The sequence below is a fragment of the Telopea speciosissima genome, chromosome 6 (genome assembly GCF_018873765.1).
Source record: "Telopea speciosissima isolate NSW1024214 ecotype Mountain lineage chromosome 6, Tspe_v1, whole genome shotgun sequence".
Lineage (NCBI taxonomy): Eukaryota > Viridiplantae > Streptophyta > Magnoliopsida > Proteales > Proteaceae > Telopea > Telopea speciosissima.
In genome coordinates, this window is record NC_057921.1 from 42,305,263 (window position 1) to 42,325,003 (window position 19,741).

At 38.2% G+C, this 19,741-nt stretch overlaps 1 protein-coding gene across 1 annotated transcript; it reads left to right on the plus strand.

The window, feature by feature from the left end:
• Positions 1–694: 694 nt before the first annotated feature.
• On the plus strand, positions 695–14,067 carry LOC122665762 (uncharacterized protein At4g15970-like). The gene is made up of 4 exons (XM_043861900.1): positions 695–901; positions 11,761–12,129; positions 12,607–13,088; positions 14,010–14,067. The coding sequence occupies exons 1-4, from the start codon at positions 737–739 to the stop codon at positions 14,065–14,067; spliced, it is 1,074 nt and encodes a 357-aa protein (XP_043717835.1). The 5' UTR covers positions 695–736.
• The last annotated feature ends 5,674 nt before the right edge of the window (positions 14,068–19,741 follow it).

Consider the following 19,741-nt stretch of genomic DNA (forward strand, 5'->3'; position numbering starts at 1 on the left):
TTGACATCCCTAAGCTTGATGATGTAATTTGATAATGACCGACCCTTATGGTCTATAGAATTTTATTCTCTCAGCCCAGTGCATCACACTTGAGAATCCAACTGTACACCCAACATTTGAGAAGATGAAAATATGCCATTGCCCATATTTTTACTATTGAATTCTCAAGTGTGATGCAGCGGGCAAGACTTGAGAGGATAAAAATCCTATAGTCCACCAACCAATAAGGAGATTTGCCACAACAATCCTCCACTATTAGTTTTATAAGTAGAAAAGACAAGGAGAGAAATCCAAATTTAACTCGTGTATAATTTAAAATTTCTGTATTTAATCAGCATTTGAATTAGCCACATGATGAAGACGAGAATTATTCTCCGTTAAAGGAGATGTTCAAGTCTACCGTGTACGTTAGAACTTGGAAATGTTTCTATCGTATCATATTAAAATAGAACTACGCCATCGAAATTAAGTCTATAAAAGCTTTTATAGTTGAAAGCTGAGAGGGTAAATGATTAAAATGACAGGATTTTTAGTGGCGGCGGCTTCAGTTTAATGCCGTTCCTCTTCTTACTCGCAATTCTACGCCGTCGACGACGACGACGACAACTGCAACAGCAGCAGCAGCAACAACAACAACAACAACATCAACAAGAAGAAGAAGAAGAAGAAGAAGAAGAAGTAGAAGAGAGTGAAGCTGACAAAAATCATCAGTTCCGCCTGGAAGAACACCGCCGAAATGGAACTAGAATCCGGCAGAGGAGAAATAGGTGGAGGCAGATCCGGTGATCTCCGCCGGTGGATTCTGACGGTAACACTAGTGTTCGTCGCTATAGCAGTCCCTTGCTTCGTCCTCAACAATACTGCCTATCCTTTCCTTCTTCTCCGTGACTCCTCCTCCAAGGTGAGTTCCTTAATTCCTCTCTTTCTTCTTCTTTATATATGTTTAATCAATTTCGCTTATAGATCAAAACTACAATAAAAGAACGTGAATAAACCGCTCTTCTATTCTTCAAACATCTAACCGAGCTGCGAGGATTCTTAAAATTTTCGATTTTTATGTTTTGAATCTTATCCTGTTGGGTGTACAAAGGATTGAGTGCGAAATAGGAACACCGGCGCATATTATCTACCATCCTTTCTTTCCCTTATTCCGTAGGCTTATGTTAGCAAAACTATCTCTTGTTGTCTACTGTGGTAACCGAAGTTGTGTCTCCGTTGACAGAAGGGAGATGAGAGATATCCAGATGACGGTAAGTATGTCTGCCAATCGGGATCGGATTGACTGGATTGGTCATTTCGTAGTGGTATTGGTGGAAATCGATATCAATTTTTAGCTGACATGAGTAAGCCTAATCGATCCGGATCGGTATGGAGAAAGACTAATACCGATCATCCAATTTCCCTTTCACCCATGGTGCAGGATATTTTAGACATTCATGGACGTGGATTAATGATGATATTCATTTTTCTCAAAGTCTTATCATAACATCAAATCACATTGATGATGTGAATTAAAGAAAAAAAAACTAAATCATTTCTTCTCAAGTTAAAATTCTATTACAAATTTGGAAATGGGCTCATGTTCTCTGTGTTGCAACGCAAGCTGCGCTCAAACACATGAGCCTATCACTCAGGGGACAGGGTGGTTGTTGTGCCCACCCTCATATGTATGAGTGCAATTTGCATCCCGGGCATAGAGAACATTCTTCCTTTGAAAATATACACATGCACCATTAACTTATTCACCATTGGTGATTTGAGCCTATTGTTGGACTTGACTGAATGTCATCCTTAATTCCCACATCCGATTGTATTGAGGACATGTTGGTAATTTGGAGATGTAGCTTTCGTTTTCCTTTATTTTTATTTTTCTTGAACTTCGTCTTCTCCCCTCTCTCAAAAATGATGTTATTGGTCCATAATGTTTAGATCTATTATTAATTTTTTGGGTGTTCATGCACGGTTGAAATTGAAATGAACCATTCATCGAGCAGGAGGGGTTGTTGGTCATTTCAACCCCCTATTGTACCAATCTCATGTTTTGTGCACGATCATGCACAAAATCTTTTAACAATCCTTTTATCAGTCTGCTACTCTAGTCTCTGTATTTTTATATAAAAAACATAATTGGAATATCTGGTTTTGACTTGGATAAGTCATCCTAATAAAAGAATTGCAAAATCGAATCGAGAGTCATCTTCACTCATTTTTTCAGAGGTTTAGCCATTCAGGGAAGAGGACCAAATAATGTCAGCTGTATGGAGATTCTGTTTAAGTGGTTCTCACCATGTGGGTAACTGATCGAGACTCGATGGATTGGACTCAAACATGACTCAACTTATCATTTTAGGTGTGAAGTGATGTATAAAGTAGTTTTTAGTCAGCTATTTTTTTTAAAAAATTTTTTTTGTGGATATTTTAGATCCAATTATGCGAGTTTAAGAATAGTTCGAATATGCATAAGGGAAGGGAATCATGCCGTGCACATAACCACTGGCTTATTCGGAAATTGAAAAGATTCCATATTGTTTTATTTAACTTTTACTTATGAGCTTATCAAAAAAAACAATTATGAGGAGTAGAGTGCCGGGAACCATGAGTCTTATACTCTCAGATCTTGATCCGAACTCACTAGAGCTTGGCTGAGCTTGACCATCCATAAACATGACACATGCATACGACACCCACATGTCTTACTGGTGGTAATGCTATGATATTGTCAGTTAAATGGCCTTATCCAAGTTGAAATTCACTAAGATAGGAAACGCAAGGATAGCCATACATGTCACATTCATGGCCCCCAAAGGGAAAGCAGTAATTGGATTTTTCTTTTGTTTATTTGTGTAAAATTCCACTTAGATGCTTTATCCTGTCTCATACAAGGACAACCATGGAGTGTGTTTTTGGAAGGATCTATTTAGTGACTTAGAGCAATACTTTTAGGTCTGTTGGAGTATTGCTATCCTATGGAAAGGAAAATTAGGTTTTGGATTTTGAATAGAGTATAAGTTTTCTGATTAGGTGCAGTCATATGGGCTAAATCTTGTGTTTAATGGAAAGGGTGAGACTTTCTTCATTCTCCAAATTAGGTTTTGGATCAACACATAACAAATTGAAACGAGAAAAAATAGGTTACTTTAGAACTACAAACGAAGTTTCTCCTCTAAAGAATAGTTCTTCCACACTTGAGCAATTATAGGAATTGAAGCAATTAACTCTTGAATCCTTATTTCAATGATGGTTGAAGTACAACTATCATTAAAACTTTGAGATTCAAAATCTCAAAAAACCTAGCACCACCACTCACACTCAAGATGAGAGAGAGAACTCGGCTAGGGGGAGGGAGACTGAAAAATTCGATCTCTGCTCTCTCCCATCATGTGTTTAAATAGTTCAGCTTTACCATTATGACTGAAAAGTATCCCAACTCCCATTTTTCTAAACCGAATGGGATAGCTTTTGGGAATCTTTTAAAATTTGCACAATCTATCTTGCTTCTAAAGAGGGAAGAGGTAGAATTTAAAAGAGATTTGATATCTCTTGTCATTATGGTTGATAATTTCATCAATTTAAAACTATCATATTTAACGAGATAGTATTGACCTATTTTATTTTCCAATAATTGTCATGCATAATTAAACTCTTTACTTTAAATATAAGACCCTTCATTAAACAATATTTCATGATGAACTATAAGACATGTAATTAAATATTGTCAAACCTCAGTTCATTGTACTATGGGATAACCTAGAGGGGGGTGAATAGGTTACCACTAGTGAAATGTTGTTCTTTTAAAATTTCCTTTGAATTAAAACAAGATAGAGAGAGAAATTGTGCAAATAGAGGACACACAGAATTTATAATGGTTCGGCTAAACTAGCCTACGTCCACTCCTCTCAACCTTGAGAGAATTTCACTAGTTCCTTCCTTTCAGTACAGTAGGTGGGAAGAACATCTTTGTAATATTTTTTCATAGGATAAGAGGATCCCAATCTGTTAAGGATAAGAGAATCTGAAATCTTTTAAGGATAAGAGGATCCTTGCAATGCCTAAGTATAGTCTAGGCCAATGCAAACAATGCTTTATACACTTAAAAGCATAAACTAATACAAGAAGAAATAAAGATAGGAATACCTAAGCAAGGAGTGTGATGTGTACTCCTTGCAAGTGCCAAATGATGCGAATGAGATGTTTGCACAATGAAGACCTTCTATAAGATTTATTCCTTAGAGAGTAAGCTTGGGAAGGTCCTTTAAGCTTTGGAGTCAATCTTGAATGATGTAGATGAAGATAAGTAAACTCCAATGATGAGAGCAATAATTCACTTTTCACCTTTCTCAAAAGTTGGATTTTGGATTGTAGTAGATAGGTGAAAAGGTCTAACTTGTTATCTATTTATAGGCTCATTAATGGCCTTTAGAACATGTGCAAAATGTGCTTTAACAGATCTATTTTTCACCAATCCGGTTGACCTGAAGATTGATCCGGTCGATCGAATCCTAGCCGTTGGAGAAACTTGCCGTTTGAAGGCTATAGGGGCATCCGGTCGATGTCCGGTTGACCGGATCATCGTCCCACTTGATCCAGTCGACTGGATCATCAATGGGAACGTACCTGAAGGCCCACTGTGAGATTCGGTCAATGTGTACCCTGAGATCCGATCGATCAGATGCTCAGACTGGATCCCAGTCAAAGCATGATTTCAACAATTTGACAGCGGGGATTGGTCCGAAACTTTCTCCAACCAATTTTAACCTATTCTTAGGTCATAGAGGATTCATTTATAACCTCCTAATAAGGGTGTCAACTGGTACGATTTCGGTAATATGGTACGGTTTTGGTACGGTACCAAAAATAGGTACCCAATACCGATATCATATCGTATCATTTAAAAGTCCTATTTTCAATACCATTACCGTACCGCTACGATACGATTTCGGTAAGATATAAAAACAGTATTAAAAATAGTATGAATACGGTACGAAAATGGTATAGAAATCGATTTTAAAAAAACGGTATTCAAAAATGGTGTTTCGCATTATCACCCAACCAAACCTTCACGGCTTCACCTGATCACCAACAAAACCCACATCTCCATTCATTAATCCATAATACTGCACTCAGTAAACTGAATTTGCATAAAAATCTCAAGGGAAGAAAAGTAGAAAAAGATGAGGGGAGAGAGATTAAAATCCTTGAGAAAATCGTATTTGGAAGAAGCATTTCTGATGACCGTGTTCCCGAATGCCTGTGTTCTTGGTACTCTGTAGTACTGCAATTGAAGAGGGATGCTCTGTACTCTCCGCAATTAGCGATCATAACTGGCTTGGATGTCCTTCCACTAGAAGAACCGACCTTCTCGATTGCCTTTACCACGTCCATCCCTTCAACCACCTGTCCGAAAACCACATGCTTTCCATCGAGCAACTTGGTCTTCGTAGTACAAATAAAGAACTGAGACCCTTTAGTGTTAGGTCCAGTGTTAGCCATGGACAGAATGCCAGCTCCAGTGTGTTTCTTGACGAAGTTCTCGTCGACAAACTTGGATCCGTAGATCGAATCGCCACCGGTACCATTTTCGACGGTGGAAGGACGATCCCTTGAAGTGCAGGGCCTTGCCGCTCTGGCTAGATCCTTTCTCTCCGGTGCAAAGAGCACGAAAGTTCTCTGCAGTGTGAGGGGTGACATCGGCATAGAGCTCCTTGACGATTCTACCAGTAGGAGGGAAGAAGACCTAAGGATTAGCCATTGCCGATTGAACTGAAATGAGTGAAAGCGTGAAAGGAACTAGGGATTTAGCATTTAGGGTCTTAGGAGTTAGGATTGTTAGGAGTTTAAATTTACAAATATACCCCACAACACACGGTATGGTTTTGGTACAGAAACGGTATAACAGTACGGTTTTGGTATATACTGTTGGTATTGTACCCAATACCGATACCATACCGTACTGTATCGTGAGTAATACCGTACCGTACCATTTTTGCAATGGTGCGGTTTGGTACAGTTTTATACGATCGGTTTTGGTATCGGTATACGGTTTCGGTTCCAAATTGACACCCTTATCTCCTAAGGTCTCTAAATGATGTAAGTGATTTTTCATTTAATTTATGCAAATGCAATACAAGCATGCAGTGTGAGTGTTCTAAGTATGTGCACACGAGCATCTGTCTTTCTTGCTTCACGTTGACGTTCTTTAATCTTCAAAAGATCTTCCAAGATCTTTTTTTCTTAACAAGCTTAACATTCCTTTAATATCTTGATCTTCATGGCTTTGTCCTGAACATCTCAACTTCTATATGTTTTCTATTCTTTTGACTTTATTAGCCCTGTTGACATATAGACATATACAAGACCATGTCTACATGTTTGTTATCATTAAAACATTTATGGAGGTGGGGTTAGGATACCCCAACAATCTCCCCCTTTTTGATGATGACAAACATATAATTTGGTAGTACCATATAGCATAGCATTCATAGCATAGCAATCATAACTTTAAAGCAGTAGTCAAGTCATGTATCATAATCATGCATCATATAATCAAATGGTCAAATGCATCAAAGTTATATCCAAATCATTATATAAATCATTATATCTTCTGCCCCTTTGTCAACAACAAAAAGGTGTAGAGAAGGCTCCCCCTGCAATATAGAACCATATGTAGTAAATAGTTGATAATGCATCACATAAAAAGTCAACCACAGAGTTATAAAAGTTTAAAAGCACATACTCAAAAGCACTCTCCCCCTAAAGATGTGCAGTACCTAAAAGTCATACCAAAAGTAAAGCAATATTTTTAAGAAATTACAACCCAAATTGTCTTTAAAGGAGCATAAATAAAGCAAACTAAGCATCTGGAGGAGGAGGAGAGATGTGAAAGTGTTGACTGATCGTCCTAAGCTGAGCCATGATCTCCTTGTTGTCTCCACAAAGTACAGTAAACTGATCATCAAATCCCTGTAGACGGGAGTCAAGCTTCTCCTGGTACATAACAAATTCAGCCCTGCTCACATATTCTTCATCCTCACTATCATCATCATCAGAAGCATCATTATCCATAATGGATGAAGAAGCTTGCTTGCGCCTAGCTTGACGGTCAGGAGGAGGAGGAGGAGGAGCATCAGATCCACTAGTAGGAATGGCCATCTTCTTCTAAGTAGAAGTGTCAATGGCGGAGGGATTTATTGTGGGAATCTCATCAGTGAAATCTACTTCAAAATGCTTGAAGATAATAGTCAAGAGACGACTATAGGGGAGGCTAGCCTTGGAGTCTCTCTCAGACGCCAACTCCATGGTCTTCATTATCACAAATGGAAGACAGATTTGATGGGTATTGGCAATGCACCAAATTAGATAGGCTTGAAAGCGGATAACAGCATCTCTATGCCCGCTAAGAGGGAGGATATTGTAAGTTAACATCAGATTGACTACTCTAGGAATATCTCCAAGGTTTATAGCTATAAAATGCTTGGTTTCCCCCATATAGTCCTTGAAAATTGCACCATACACTTCATCCACATTCATAAAACCTTCTGGAGAGGTCTTGGTTCTGAGAACTTGCGGTCTCCAGAGTCATCAACTCTAATAATTTGGGCAAGTTCCACAGAGTCAAAAGAGATGTGTTTTCCCTTAACAAGAGAAGTAATGGTATAGTCTCCTTCAACTCCAACCACTTGGACATTGCAATAGAATAGTTGAACTAGCCTAGGATAGGCTTTCTCTTGGGGATAAAGTATGGAATCCCAACCCAACAGCTCAAAGAAAGTATTGATTTCACAAGGGAGAATGTTGTTGAGTTCAGTGTCACTTACTAGCCTTCTCTAATGAGTTTCTTGAGTTGGAATTGTCTCCATCAAATCGAAGTCTCTCTCGAGATGAATAAAGTCCCATCATATGCATCTTTCTTTGAAGCAACGGTCTTCTTGTTCTTTGAGGATTCTCCTTTGGAAGCCATTAAGAACAAGGGATTTGGAGAAAGAGGGATTTGAAAGGTTTTGGAGAAAAGAAGAAGGAAAACTAGGAGATTTGATGAGGAAAATAAGTTTGGATCACCAAAAGTTCAAGAATCTGCAAGGGTTTTGCTAGATTTTGCCTCAAAAACTCAAGAGAGAAATTTTGGAGAGGAAGAAGAAGGTTTTTGGACAAAAAGAAATGATCCAAATGACCCACGGATTGGGTTTTAAAATAGATTTTTCGTGATCCGATCGATCGGTTTCAACCATCCGGTCGACCGGATGACTTAAAGTGTGCTTTTTAAGTCAGTCAGCCATAGATTTTGATCGTAAAATCGATTAGGGCAGGCTCAGGGGAATTTTCTCATTCAAAAGGGTTACACATACCTAATTCTCGTTGAAGATTGTAAAATGGGTCTTCGGACAGAGGTTTAACGAAGATATCCGCAACTTATTTTTCAGTCTCAATGTGTTTGAGTACCACTTCTCCCTTTTGGACAGTGTCTCGAAGAAAGTGATGGCGAACATCTATATGCTTTGCTCTTGAGTGAAGAATGGGGTTTTTACTCAGAGTTATGGCGCTAGTGCTATCGCAGAATATTTTGGAAGGATTGAATTGGAGTCCATAGTCTTGAAGAATCTGACGCATCCAAAGGATTTGGACACAACACCTTCCGGCTACAATGTATTCAGCTTCAGTAGTTGAAAGTGCAACACAGTTTTGCTTCTTGCTAAACCAAGAGACAAGGCAAGATCCAAGAAAGTGACAAATACCACTTGTGCTCTTGCGATCAATATGACAACCATTAAAATCAGCGTTAGAAAAGCTAAGTAATTCAAAATCATTGAGTATTGGATACCATAATCCTATATTGATAGTTCCTTTTAAATACTTGAAAATTCTCTTAACTGCACTCAAGTGTGATTGCATAGGATTAGCTTGAAATCTAGCACATGCACAAACGCTGAACATAATATCTGGCCTACTTGCAGTTAAATATAACAAGCTTCCAATCATACCTCGATAACGAGTAGGATCATCAGGAGTTCCACTCTCATCTTTTGAGAGAGTTATTGAGATACTCATAGGGGTATTAGAGGCCTTTTGGGAGTTAATATCAAATTTCTTTAGCAACTCTTTGATATATTTAGAATGATTGATAAAAATCCCATTTTCAGTTTGTTTGATCTGAAGACCCAAAAAGAAGTTGAGTTCACCCATTAAACTCATTTCAAACTCACTCTTTATGCAATTACTAAATTCAATACATAAAGAGTCATCAGTAGCACCAAATATAATAGCTACATATATTTGCACTATAATTAAATTAGAGCCCTTACGTTTAACAAATAATGTAGTGTCTATCTTACCAATGGTATAAGCATTTTCAATTAGAAATGTCTTTAATCTATCATACCAAGCTCTTGGTGCTTGTTTGAGTCCATACAATGCTTTCTTTAATCTAAAGATATGATCATGATGAGAAGAGTTTTCAAAACCTAAAGGTTGAGATACATACACTTCTTCTTCAATGAAACCATTTAAGAAAGTACTTTTCACATCCATTTGATAAAGTTTGAAATTTTTATGACAAGCAAATGCTAAGAGCATTCTAATGGCTTCTAATCTAGCAACAGGAGCATATGTTTCATCAAAATCAATTTCCTCTTGCTGATTATATCCTTGAGCCACTAGTCTAGCTTTATTTCTTACCACAATACCATTTTCATCTAATTTATTTCTGAACATCCATTTTGTTCCAATGATGGATTTATTCTTGGGTCTTGGCACAAGCTCCCAAACATCATTTCTTTCGAATTGATGTAGTTTTTCTTGCATGGCCACAATCCAATCATTGTCCAAAAGAGCTTCTTTTACGTTCTTAAGTTCTATCATGGACAGAAATGCAGCAAAATTGCAAGTGTTTTGAAGTTTGGACTTTGTTTGAACACCTAAGTCCAAGTCACCAATGACTTGATCTAATGGATGATTCTTTAATGGTTTAACTTCTTTAGGGAGTTCCAAAGGGTTTTCTTTGGAAGTATCTACATGGGAATCTTCATCTTCTTTCAAAGAAGTGGTCTCAACCTTTTTAGAAATTTCAAAAATGATATCCTCATCCTCATCAACTAGAGGTTTGTATTTTTCTTTTGGAGGAGAAATATCAAATCTAATGTTCATAGATTCCTCTACAACTAAGGTACTTTTGTTGAATACTTTGTAAGCACGGCTATTGCTAGAGTACTCAAGAAAAATGCCTTCATCTGATTTTTCATCAAATTTACCTTTGGAGTCTTTAGTATTCAAAATAAAACATTTACATCCAAAAATTTGAAAATAGTCAACTTTGGGCTTCTTTCCAACTGACTTCAACATGTTTAAGGGTCAAGGAGGGTTCAAGTTTAACTTCCTAAGGTCTCTAAATGATGCAAGTGATTTTTCATTTCATTTATGCAAATGCAATACAAGCATGCAGTGTGAGTGTTCTAAGTATGTGCACACGAGCATCTATCTTTCTTGCTTCACGTTGACGTTCTTCAATCCTCAAAAGATCTTCCAAGATCTTCTTTTCTTAACAAGCTTAGCATGCCTTTGATATTTTGATCTTCATGGCTTTGTCCTGAACATCTCGACTTCTATATGTCTTCTATTCTTTTGACTTTATTAGCCCTGTTGACATATAGACATATACAAGACCATGTCTGCATGTTTGTTATCATCAAAACATTTATGGAGGTGGGGTTAGAATACCCCAACATATACATGTCCTTATCATAGATTCTGTGTTCACAAATGGATGCCAAAAATGCAACCAAACATCACTAAAGTAATATACTAATATATTCAATAATAAGAAAATAAATTTTATAAATAATTTATAAAAATGTCATCGGATCCATATTTCAATCCGATTGATCACAAACTTTCTCTTTTCTTGATATTCCTCAATCAAGGGTAGTAGATTCCTTATTGAGCATCTCTTTCGCTCGCAATACACAATCACAAACCCAACACATTAATATGTAGTTCGTAAGACATCAACCATTGGTGTACCAAAATGTGTGGATTTTTTAAGTTGGATCACTCCTGGTGGATCTTTAAAGGGGTTTTAATGGGCTAAATGAATCTTAATCATCGTTCAAATTCGCTACGTGTCTACCAGTGAGGGCCACATTACACCTCACTGGTAGATTAGTGTGTTGGAGAGGATCTCGATCCATAAAGTTGCTTTGGTGTTGAATTCTGGTAGGTCGACCGGTTGATTGTCGCAATGTGTGCTGCAAAAGATCAGTCAGAGAAGAGGTCAAACATGACACCTGGGTAAAATTGAAAATACATAAAGAGAAGGTATCATTAACTTGAAAATATAGAAGGAATTTTTTTATTGTCATCCGCTAAATAATTAGTAATCTTAATTTTTTGCGTTTTTGGTATAATAGTGTCATTTCATATGCATGCTGAAAAATGTGCATGATAATGACATCTTTTTATAATGACATAATGATATGTCAAATATAACTTATTTTTGAAAACCCTTTTATATACCTATCTTAAAAACCAATTGAGAATAAGATAAGAACAATTAAAAGAAGGTATCAAGTTCTAAATGCACTCCCAATATAGCAAATATATGTAAAGGTAGTCCTAGTATTATAGTTATGCAACATAAAGTAGTCCAAAAACTGAAACCATTTGGAGATCAGACCGGTATGTTTATTACTAAATTAGCCTTACTATCCAAATTATAAGCAAAACTTCCTTCGTGCGAGTGTAGTGATACACTTGTGGTGGCTATCTTTGTAGGAAAATAAAGAAGGGAAATTGGAAAAAGTTCTGAAGGAAACTGCCATGGAAGACAATACTGTGATCATAACGACGATAAATGAAGCATGGGCAAGTCCAGGTTCAATATTTGATCTCTTTCTTGAAAGCTTTCAGATTGGGAACCAAACTCGCCACCTTTTAGACCATTTGCTTGTGGTTGCTCTGGACCAGAAGGCTTACAATCGTTGCTTGGCTGTACACCCTCATTGCTTTGCTCTTACCACGAAAGGTTTAGATTTCTCCGGCGGAGAAAAGTATTTCATGTCTCCCGATTACTTGAAGATGATGTGGAGAAGGATTCTTTTCCTACGCTCTGTTCTTCAGCTTGGTTACAACTTTGTTTTTACGGTACTCTCTCTCTCTCTCTCTCTCTCTCTCTCTCGGCGAAACCCAGATCATAAGCAATACAGTGAATCTAAAACATGATGCAATGAAACAAAGAGAAGAGATTGGGCGCACCTTATACCGTTCATATGTTGGTGATGAATAATCAAGAAAACCCTTTTCGAATACTCAACGATCAAACCCTTGATGTGGATCTTCCACAGTCTGCTTCTTCCCTCACTAACACCTCCCTTTCTTGATGGGAAGAACAAAGAATGAGACCAAAAGACTACAGGGATCCTAACAGTGTATATATAATGCAAAATCCTAATCATTGCCCATTCTACGATGGAAAGGGCTAGAATACCCCCTTTAGCCTTAAAATAATCTCAAACCGGATTTATGTCCATAGACCCACACCAATAACTAGGATATAATTAATTAAACCCACAAGAAATCTAACAAGATTGTGTTTCATTATTTTTCCTTCTCTTATTATAGGATGCTGATATAATGTGGTTCAGAGACCCTTTCCCAAGACTTTATAAAGATGCAGATTTCCAGATTTCATGTGATCGATTCAATGGCAACTCCTCGGATTCAGAAAACTACCCCAATGGAGGATTTACTTATGTGAAATCGAATATAAAGACCATGAAGTTCTACAAGTTCTGGTACCTCTCGAGAAAGACAAATCCGGGTCTTCATGATCAAGATGTATTCAACAAGATCAAGCATCATGCTTTCATCACTATAATTGGGTTGAAGATGAGGTTCTTGAGCACTACTTACTTTGGTGGATTTTGTGAGACTAGCAAGGATTTAAACCAAGTCTGCACCATGCATGCAAATTGCTGTGCTGGTTTGGACAGAAAAATTCATGATCTCAAGCTTATGCTAGAAGATTGGAGAGGATATATGGCGCTGCCAGTGGATGTGAAGAGATCTAAGCCATCATCTTGGAGGGTGCCACAAGTTTGCCTGTATGATTGAAACTTCTCCATCTTGGCAAATTATAAAATTCAAAATCTACTCACTGATTCCTCTTCTGATGGTCAGGAGAAGTCTTTTCCTGAGCATGAGTGGGTTCATGTGATAAAGGAATCCAGAGTATTCGATTCTCCTACACCTGTGGCAGGAGCTGGAGGATCCAGCCTAGCAAAAACAGGGGGTTTGGTTCATTTCACAAGCAAGCCCCCTATATAAGGCCAAATCCTCCTCCTCCCCCGTTTTGCTGGGTTGGATCCTCCAGCTCTCATCACGACCGGAGGAGAGGTAGGTTCGAATCTAGTGAAAATTTTTTTTCTAACATGTCAGTAATGGCATGCACCAAAATGGAATAATCCCCTTTCTGAATGGGTTTACAAATACCCCATTAGGTTTTAGTATTTTTTAAAATACTCCTTTTAATCAGAGTAGGATTCCATTTCGGCACCTAGGATTACGGGCAAAATGTTGTTGGAATCCAAACCTAACTTGGGTAATTTTCAACCAGGAAAAAGTGTGGTAAGTTGTTAAAAGTGAGTTTAAACATTAAAGTTTTCCATAATCACAAAAATGCCGTATTGAAATCTACATGCATTTTTGTAATTTGGTCAATTTGAACTCGCTTTTTAACAACTCTCCTGTACATTTTTTTTGGGTTAGATTTTTTCAAAAAGATGAATGTATGGTCCTCTATTACATGAACCCACTCATGTTTGCTAATAAAGAAAGTCTCGACAACAACCAAAATCTTATTAAGAGTAAGATATCAGAGGTTTGACTGCAACTTGGGCCTAATTCAAGCTCAACTTTGAGCCACATTGGGCTGGGTCATGGGATCCAGCCCATTCTAAATTTATTAAATGTTAATCGGCCCAGGACGAGTGGAACACTAAATATTTTTTTTGAATAATTTTCAGGGAAACTTTCCATAAACCACCCCTCAAAAGGGATGTTCAGAAAGGGAAGAATGGTTGAGAAACGTGGGCTTTGTAGAGAGGTAAATTTTCTAATAATTTTATGTGTTTTTCAGTTTTTGATTTTCTTTTAGTTCTTTGGCCTTTTTCCCTCATGGATATGGTTTTTGTTTTTGCAGATGAACCGTAAATCTGTTGAACGATGGTAGGATCACCTGTTGTAAATCTGTGTGATTAAGGTGGTTTAGTTGCCATCTTTAGATATTTGATTTATAAAGGTTTAATTATTTTCATTGGGTATATAGTTTGAAAGTTCTTTGTTACATTCTGAATTGTGTATTTAAACCCAAAATTAGATGTATATTGTATCCCAATAAAAGTTCCTTTTGTTCCTTCTTGTTTACAATGAAGTTGAATTGAAATCTAAGTACATAAATCTCTGCAATTTGTTCTATAGTATTCATTATATTTTCCTTTACTCTCCTTTTTATACATGTTCTGGAAGACTTCTTCTTCTTTTCTTTTTTTTTCGGGTATTAAACTCTTTTTGGTTGCCATAAATGAGAGGTGAAAGTAAAAAAGGACTTCCATCACGTGAGCGGGGAATCTTCAGGTACGTGAGCGTACGTGAATGATTCATAGCCGTTCAGATGGAATCCAATCTGTGAGAATATTCCAACACTGGGTTTTCTTGTTTGGTTTTGGTTACGTAGCCAGTAGGAGCATTTTCTATCACTATAGATTCGAATATTTTCCTTCGAATTTGAATAGAAAATCATTTTAAAAAACTACAAGATTACACAAAGTTGAGTTTTCCTTTACCAAACTTACTGTTTCGTTTAACAAAATTATATAATATTGGGTTTCAGTTTTACAAAACTACCCAATAGAGTGTTCCTCCCTCAACCATGTATGTTTCTTGACCATTTTACCCCACCTCCCCTCATTTAATCACAATGTCCACCCCGCAACTAGCCACTGTTATGACAAAGCACTATTGGAGCCTCCCTTGCCACCGCCCCACCCCACCCTCAAACTCCATCACAACCCCTATTGGACTGTAGCTGATGTAGTTGTCATTGTTGTCAACACAGTCAGTTGCAGTTGAGTTATTTTATTTTATTTTTTTGATGCAGGTTGTAGTTGAGTTGCACAGTCAGTTGAGCAACACTCACACAGATGGCATAGTGAGCAAGGAATTGTAGTGATATAGTTTGTTGGTACAGTGTGGGGTACCGATGGCCATATAGACATGTTCAATGTTATGGCAGTACTTCTGGAGGTTGTGGCAGTGTACTGGTTGAGTTGGCATGGTTGGATTCGTTAGACAGGTCAGACATAGGTTGAATAGTTTACTGAGGCTTCTGAACAAGTGTGGAAGTATTCAGAGCTGTTTGGTAGTGTTTTATGGCTTTTGGCAATATTTGACAGAGGCTAAAAGCAACAAGGTTTTAGTTCATGTCAATATCCGAAAGCGCATCATAGGAGCATACTGAAGGGGTAAATTTGGAGCCAATTTGGAACATTCAATTGGTAGAATCTGAAGAAGGCATGAACTGGAGAGTAGTGGTGCAATGAGTTGTCTTTGCAACGCAATTGAAATCACCGAATTTAAGTTTGTACGAAGAAGTTATATTAATTTATATACGGTTGCACAATTCAAAAGCAAATCTAAAAAGGTTGCGAGTTTGGAGGTGATACGACACATACATCACACATTCCGAGGTCTTTTGATAATGTTAGGAATTTTGGTAATGGGGGTCCCACTTTTCATGTTTTGAGCTTATGGAGCGTCTAGCATGCGTGTGTGTTGTGCACAAAGCATGGATTATGTGTATAAGCAAATTCGAATTTGATTCACATCCATATTTGTTTAGAGATCTGTAATCGATCATGAAATATTCGAATCTGATCACATGTAATACGTATCCGATCCGTTTACATCTCTCTACTTGAAATGAAATAGACCGAATCCGATATTATAAATCCTTGCTGGCCATGTATGACTAGAAAAGCAAAGACTATGACCGTTGACACATAGCCGCCGTCAGTTGCCCATCTCTAACCGCTCGTGTGAGGTGTTTTATTTGTCTACAGTCAAAGGAAAGAGTTAAGTGGGAATGGAGCTACCAACCAATTGTAAGGGACCTTTATCCGCTGCTGCACCGCATGATGGCACAACAGCAGATAAAACTTCCTCTCCTAGTCTCCTGTCTAAGTGGACTCTGACCATTGGCATGGCGCTTACCGTGTGCTTTCCAATTGATCTTTTCATCAAACTTCAAGTCGATTTTCCTTTCTCTTTTATTATAATAATAACTGTTTGAGATTGAAATCCAAAATGAAATGTCAACATTTCATTTTCATCCATGGTCCACTCATATGTCTCTCTCACAAGTCACGGTTCTATAAAATGGAAATGGAAAGAGAGATGTACCAAGGGTTTAGGTCATACCTTGGTGAGAGGAGCTTCAATTCCAGCCCTAGCCAGCCTTGAAGATCCACCTCCTTTTCCTTCCTCCCTTCCTTTCCATCTCTCCTTTTTCTTCTTTTCTTCAAGCCTTGTCTGGACAGTAAGAGGAGGAGATGTGGGGCAGCCAACTATCTTGGCATGGCCTCCATCTTCTTCCCTTCCCCTCTCATTCCTCTCCTACTTCCACTTCTTCTTCTTCCTTGTCTCTTCTCCTCCACGGTTTGCTTGGGAGGGGGAGAGATAAGGGAATATGAGGCTTGTTTTATCTTTTAAGGATAGAAAAGGGAACTTAGGTTTTGTTTGTTTAAGTGTCCCTAAAACACACAACAATCTTTTGGGTTTAATTAGGCCTTAGGGCTTGTTTGGCCTAAGACATAACCCATTAGGTCCATCTAGTTAGGACATGTTTGGGTCCGTCCTAAGTCCTATAAAGTACATTAGTTCTTAGGCTTTGTTTGGTTTAAGTTAGAATAGTAAAATTCATTATTGGTTTAAGTTAAGTCTTGTGGGCCCACTTTCATGGCCCAACTAACCAATTAATGGTAAGGGTGGGGGTTCATCTGGTCCGGAGTTCTAGTTATGGTGTCTGGGACACGGGGATGTGGGTCCCATAGAAAAATAAATCAAAAGGGCAAGTAACAACACGGGTGGATCCACTAGCGGAACCAGTCGAGTGAGTCCGTTCGTGACTCCGTTGCTGTTGTCAGGACCCAAACTTTGAGAAAAATTATGGGGCTTTGACCCGTACTTCCAGGACTTTGAGGGGACACTCATAATGGAAATTTATGTTCAAGGCCATAAATGTTGACCATTGCCACCAAGGCACTACTCTTTTGTAAAGTCTAATTTGCCCCGGGGTATTTGGGTATATTTCGGGTGCGGGTGTAACAAAATGCCTATGTCGACGTAGGACCAAGACTATGTGGGAAGGATCCAAGCTCGACCTCTTGCTTGGATGGGCTCGCAAGGCAGGCAGGGTGGGGTGAGGGCAATGGCCGAAGAAAAAATCGAGGATGATTAGCCTCTCTAGACAAGCTTATTGCTAGGTCATGATTAGGAAGATGAGTTGCAGTTATCTCATCTGAAAATATTCTTTCGCATAGGAGATGCGCTGTCAAACCCTAAATGGTGGATTGTGTTCTTGCGCATAGATAATGTCATTTTATCCTATCATCAAGGGTACATTGGTCATAAAATGACTACAAACCTCTTACTATTTGTAACTAACAGAGTAGGTTTACTTATCAATTATTTTGAAAAGTAGGGGTGCATGCGTAAATATCCAAACCTCACGGGTGTTTTTGTAGATACCCAATAACTCAAGGAAGGTACGTATAAATTTCCTTCTTTTTTTTTGGATGAGTTGTTGGCTTACGATTTTACTCGAACCTTCACAGACAAAAGTCACCAAAGTGGCAAATCCTTTTGATATATGATATAATTGAGTATCTCAAGTTTTATAAATGTTTTGTTTATGATATTTCATAAATATTATGATTGGAATACCTCACATCTCATAAATATTATGTTTGAAGTGTGTTCTTTTTTCATATTACCAACTTTACTTATTATTATGGGAGAAAGAACGCTACTTGGTTGTGTGCGGCATGCAGCCCCTATGTCAAGACACAGGGCCGCGTGAAATGATTGCCGTGCCCCCATGGAAAGGCGGATATCCTTAGAGGCGTGGCGGTCATTTTACGCGGCCCTATGTGGGCGCACATGGCACGCGACCAGGTAGCCTTCTCTTTCCCTATTATTATATAGGAAAAAGGTCCTTGGAGCCGCAGGGGAGGGGAAGGTACAATAACACCCTCTATCTATCTCTCTACTTGTCACAAGAAATACCTCACTACCCTCCTATGTATGAAACCATTCCTTAGCATCTCATTGATACGCTCCCTTATATCATTTGCTCAGGAACCCTCTCCCTTATTGCATATTCAGGTGAGAAAAGGAAGTACACGTTGTCAGTGTATGCATCTCTCTCACAGTCTCTCTCTCCTCGTTAAATATGTGGCCCCTTCTCTCCTCATCAAATATACCGTTTTGTTATCCATTATTGGTTTGACTTATGAGATGTTAATATAAGCCGACATCGTGTAAATCGCTCCCCCAGTTAGTTATAAATCAGAAAGAAAGAAAAATGTTGCCCTTATTACTCATCTCATGTCACAGTAACGCCAATTGCTAATTGTATGGGGATTAAGGTTTCTAGGATACCTATAAATTGTCTCTATGGGGAAAAACTCTAGATATAAGCAAAGAAGATCACATAGTAACATGGAGAGCGGTTTAGAGTGTTTTTTGGTTAGTGAAACTCTTAGATAGATGCAGGCATTTATGTCATGCCACATTAAATCCATCATGTTTGTGTGATTGCTTTTAGGTTTATTCCTTGTGTTTTGTGTATTCGTCCCAACAGGTTTGATCCTTTATAAGTTGCCATGTGATCGATGATCAAAAGATTTGGAACTTATTATTAAGTGGTTCCCAACTAGAACCAATCAAAACAAAATTCATTTTGAAGTTTGAACATGATGATAGTAACGTGTGATTTTAGCTCTTCTACGTGGATGATAAAGAAACATTTTAAGTATTATTTAAAAAGGAAAAGGAATGCTAATCGGTGTTGTGCCTTGGCGTACACTTGTGCTCTAACACAGCCCAATGCAAAAAGATCGGTGCACCCCTGGTCATTTCTGCCTTTCCAGGGGGTACGCCAATCTTTTTGCAATGGACTGTTTGTGTCACAAGTACACGCCAAGGCACAGCACCGGTTAACGTTCTTTCTCCCTATTAAAAATGTTCCAAACAATAGCAAGTAGACCAAATGGATAAAATTCAGCTTACCATGTTACCATTTAGATTAAATGGTTACAATTCATTTTATAATATTGATTTTCTCAGTGACGTAACAATTGAGGTGGAACTTGTTCAAGTGTAGGTTCGGTCCTTCAAAATTATGACATGCGGCGTATTACATAGTAGACGAAAGCAACCTTGTGTACCCTTTCTGGACCTTTATCATTTGTTGTGCCATCGGTAGCTTCTAGTCGCAGCAGTGCGGCGCAGCAAAGGCCGTGTGTGCACAAATGGGCCCCACTATACACACATGGCCGCCGCGCCGCACGATGGCACACAAAGAAGCAGCGAAGGCACAACAAAGCAGATAAAAATTCCCCTTTCATAGCATGTAAGAAATTGATTTAATTTAATTGGTGCTCAAATTTTGCAGACGAAGTCCAAGCCAACCTTAGGT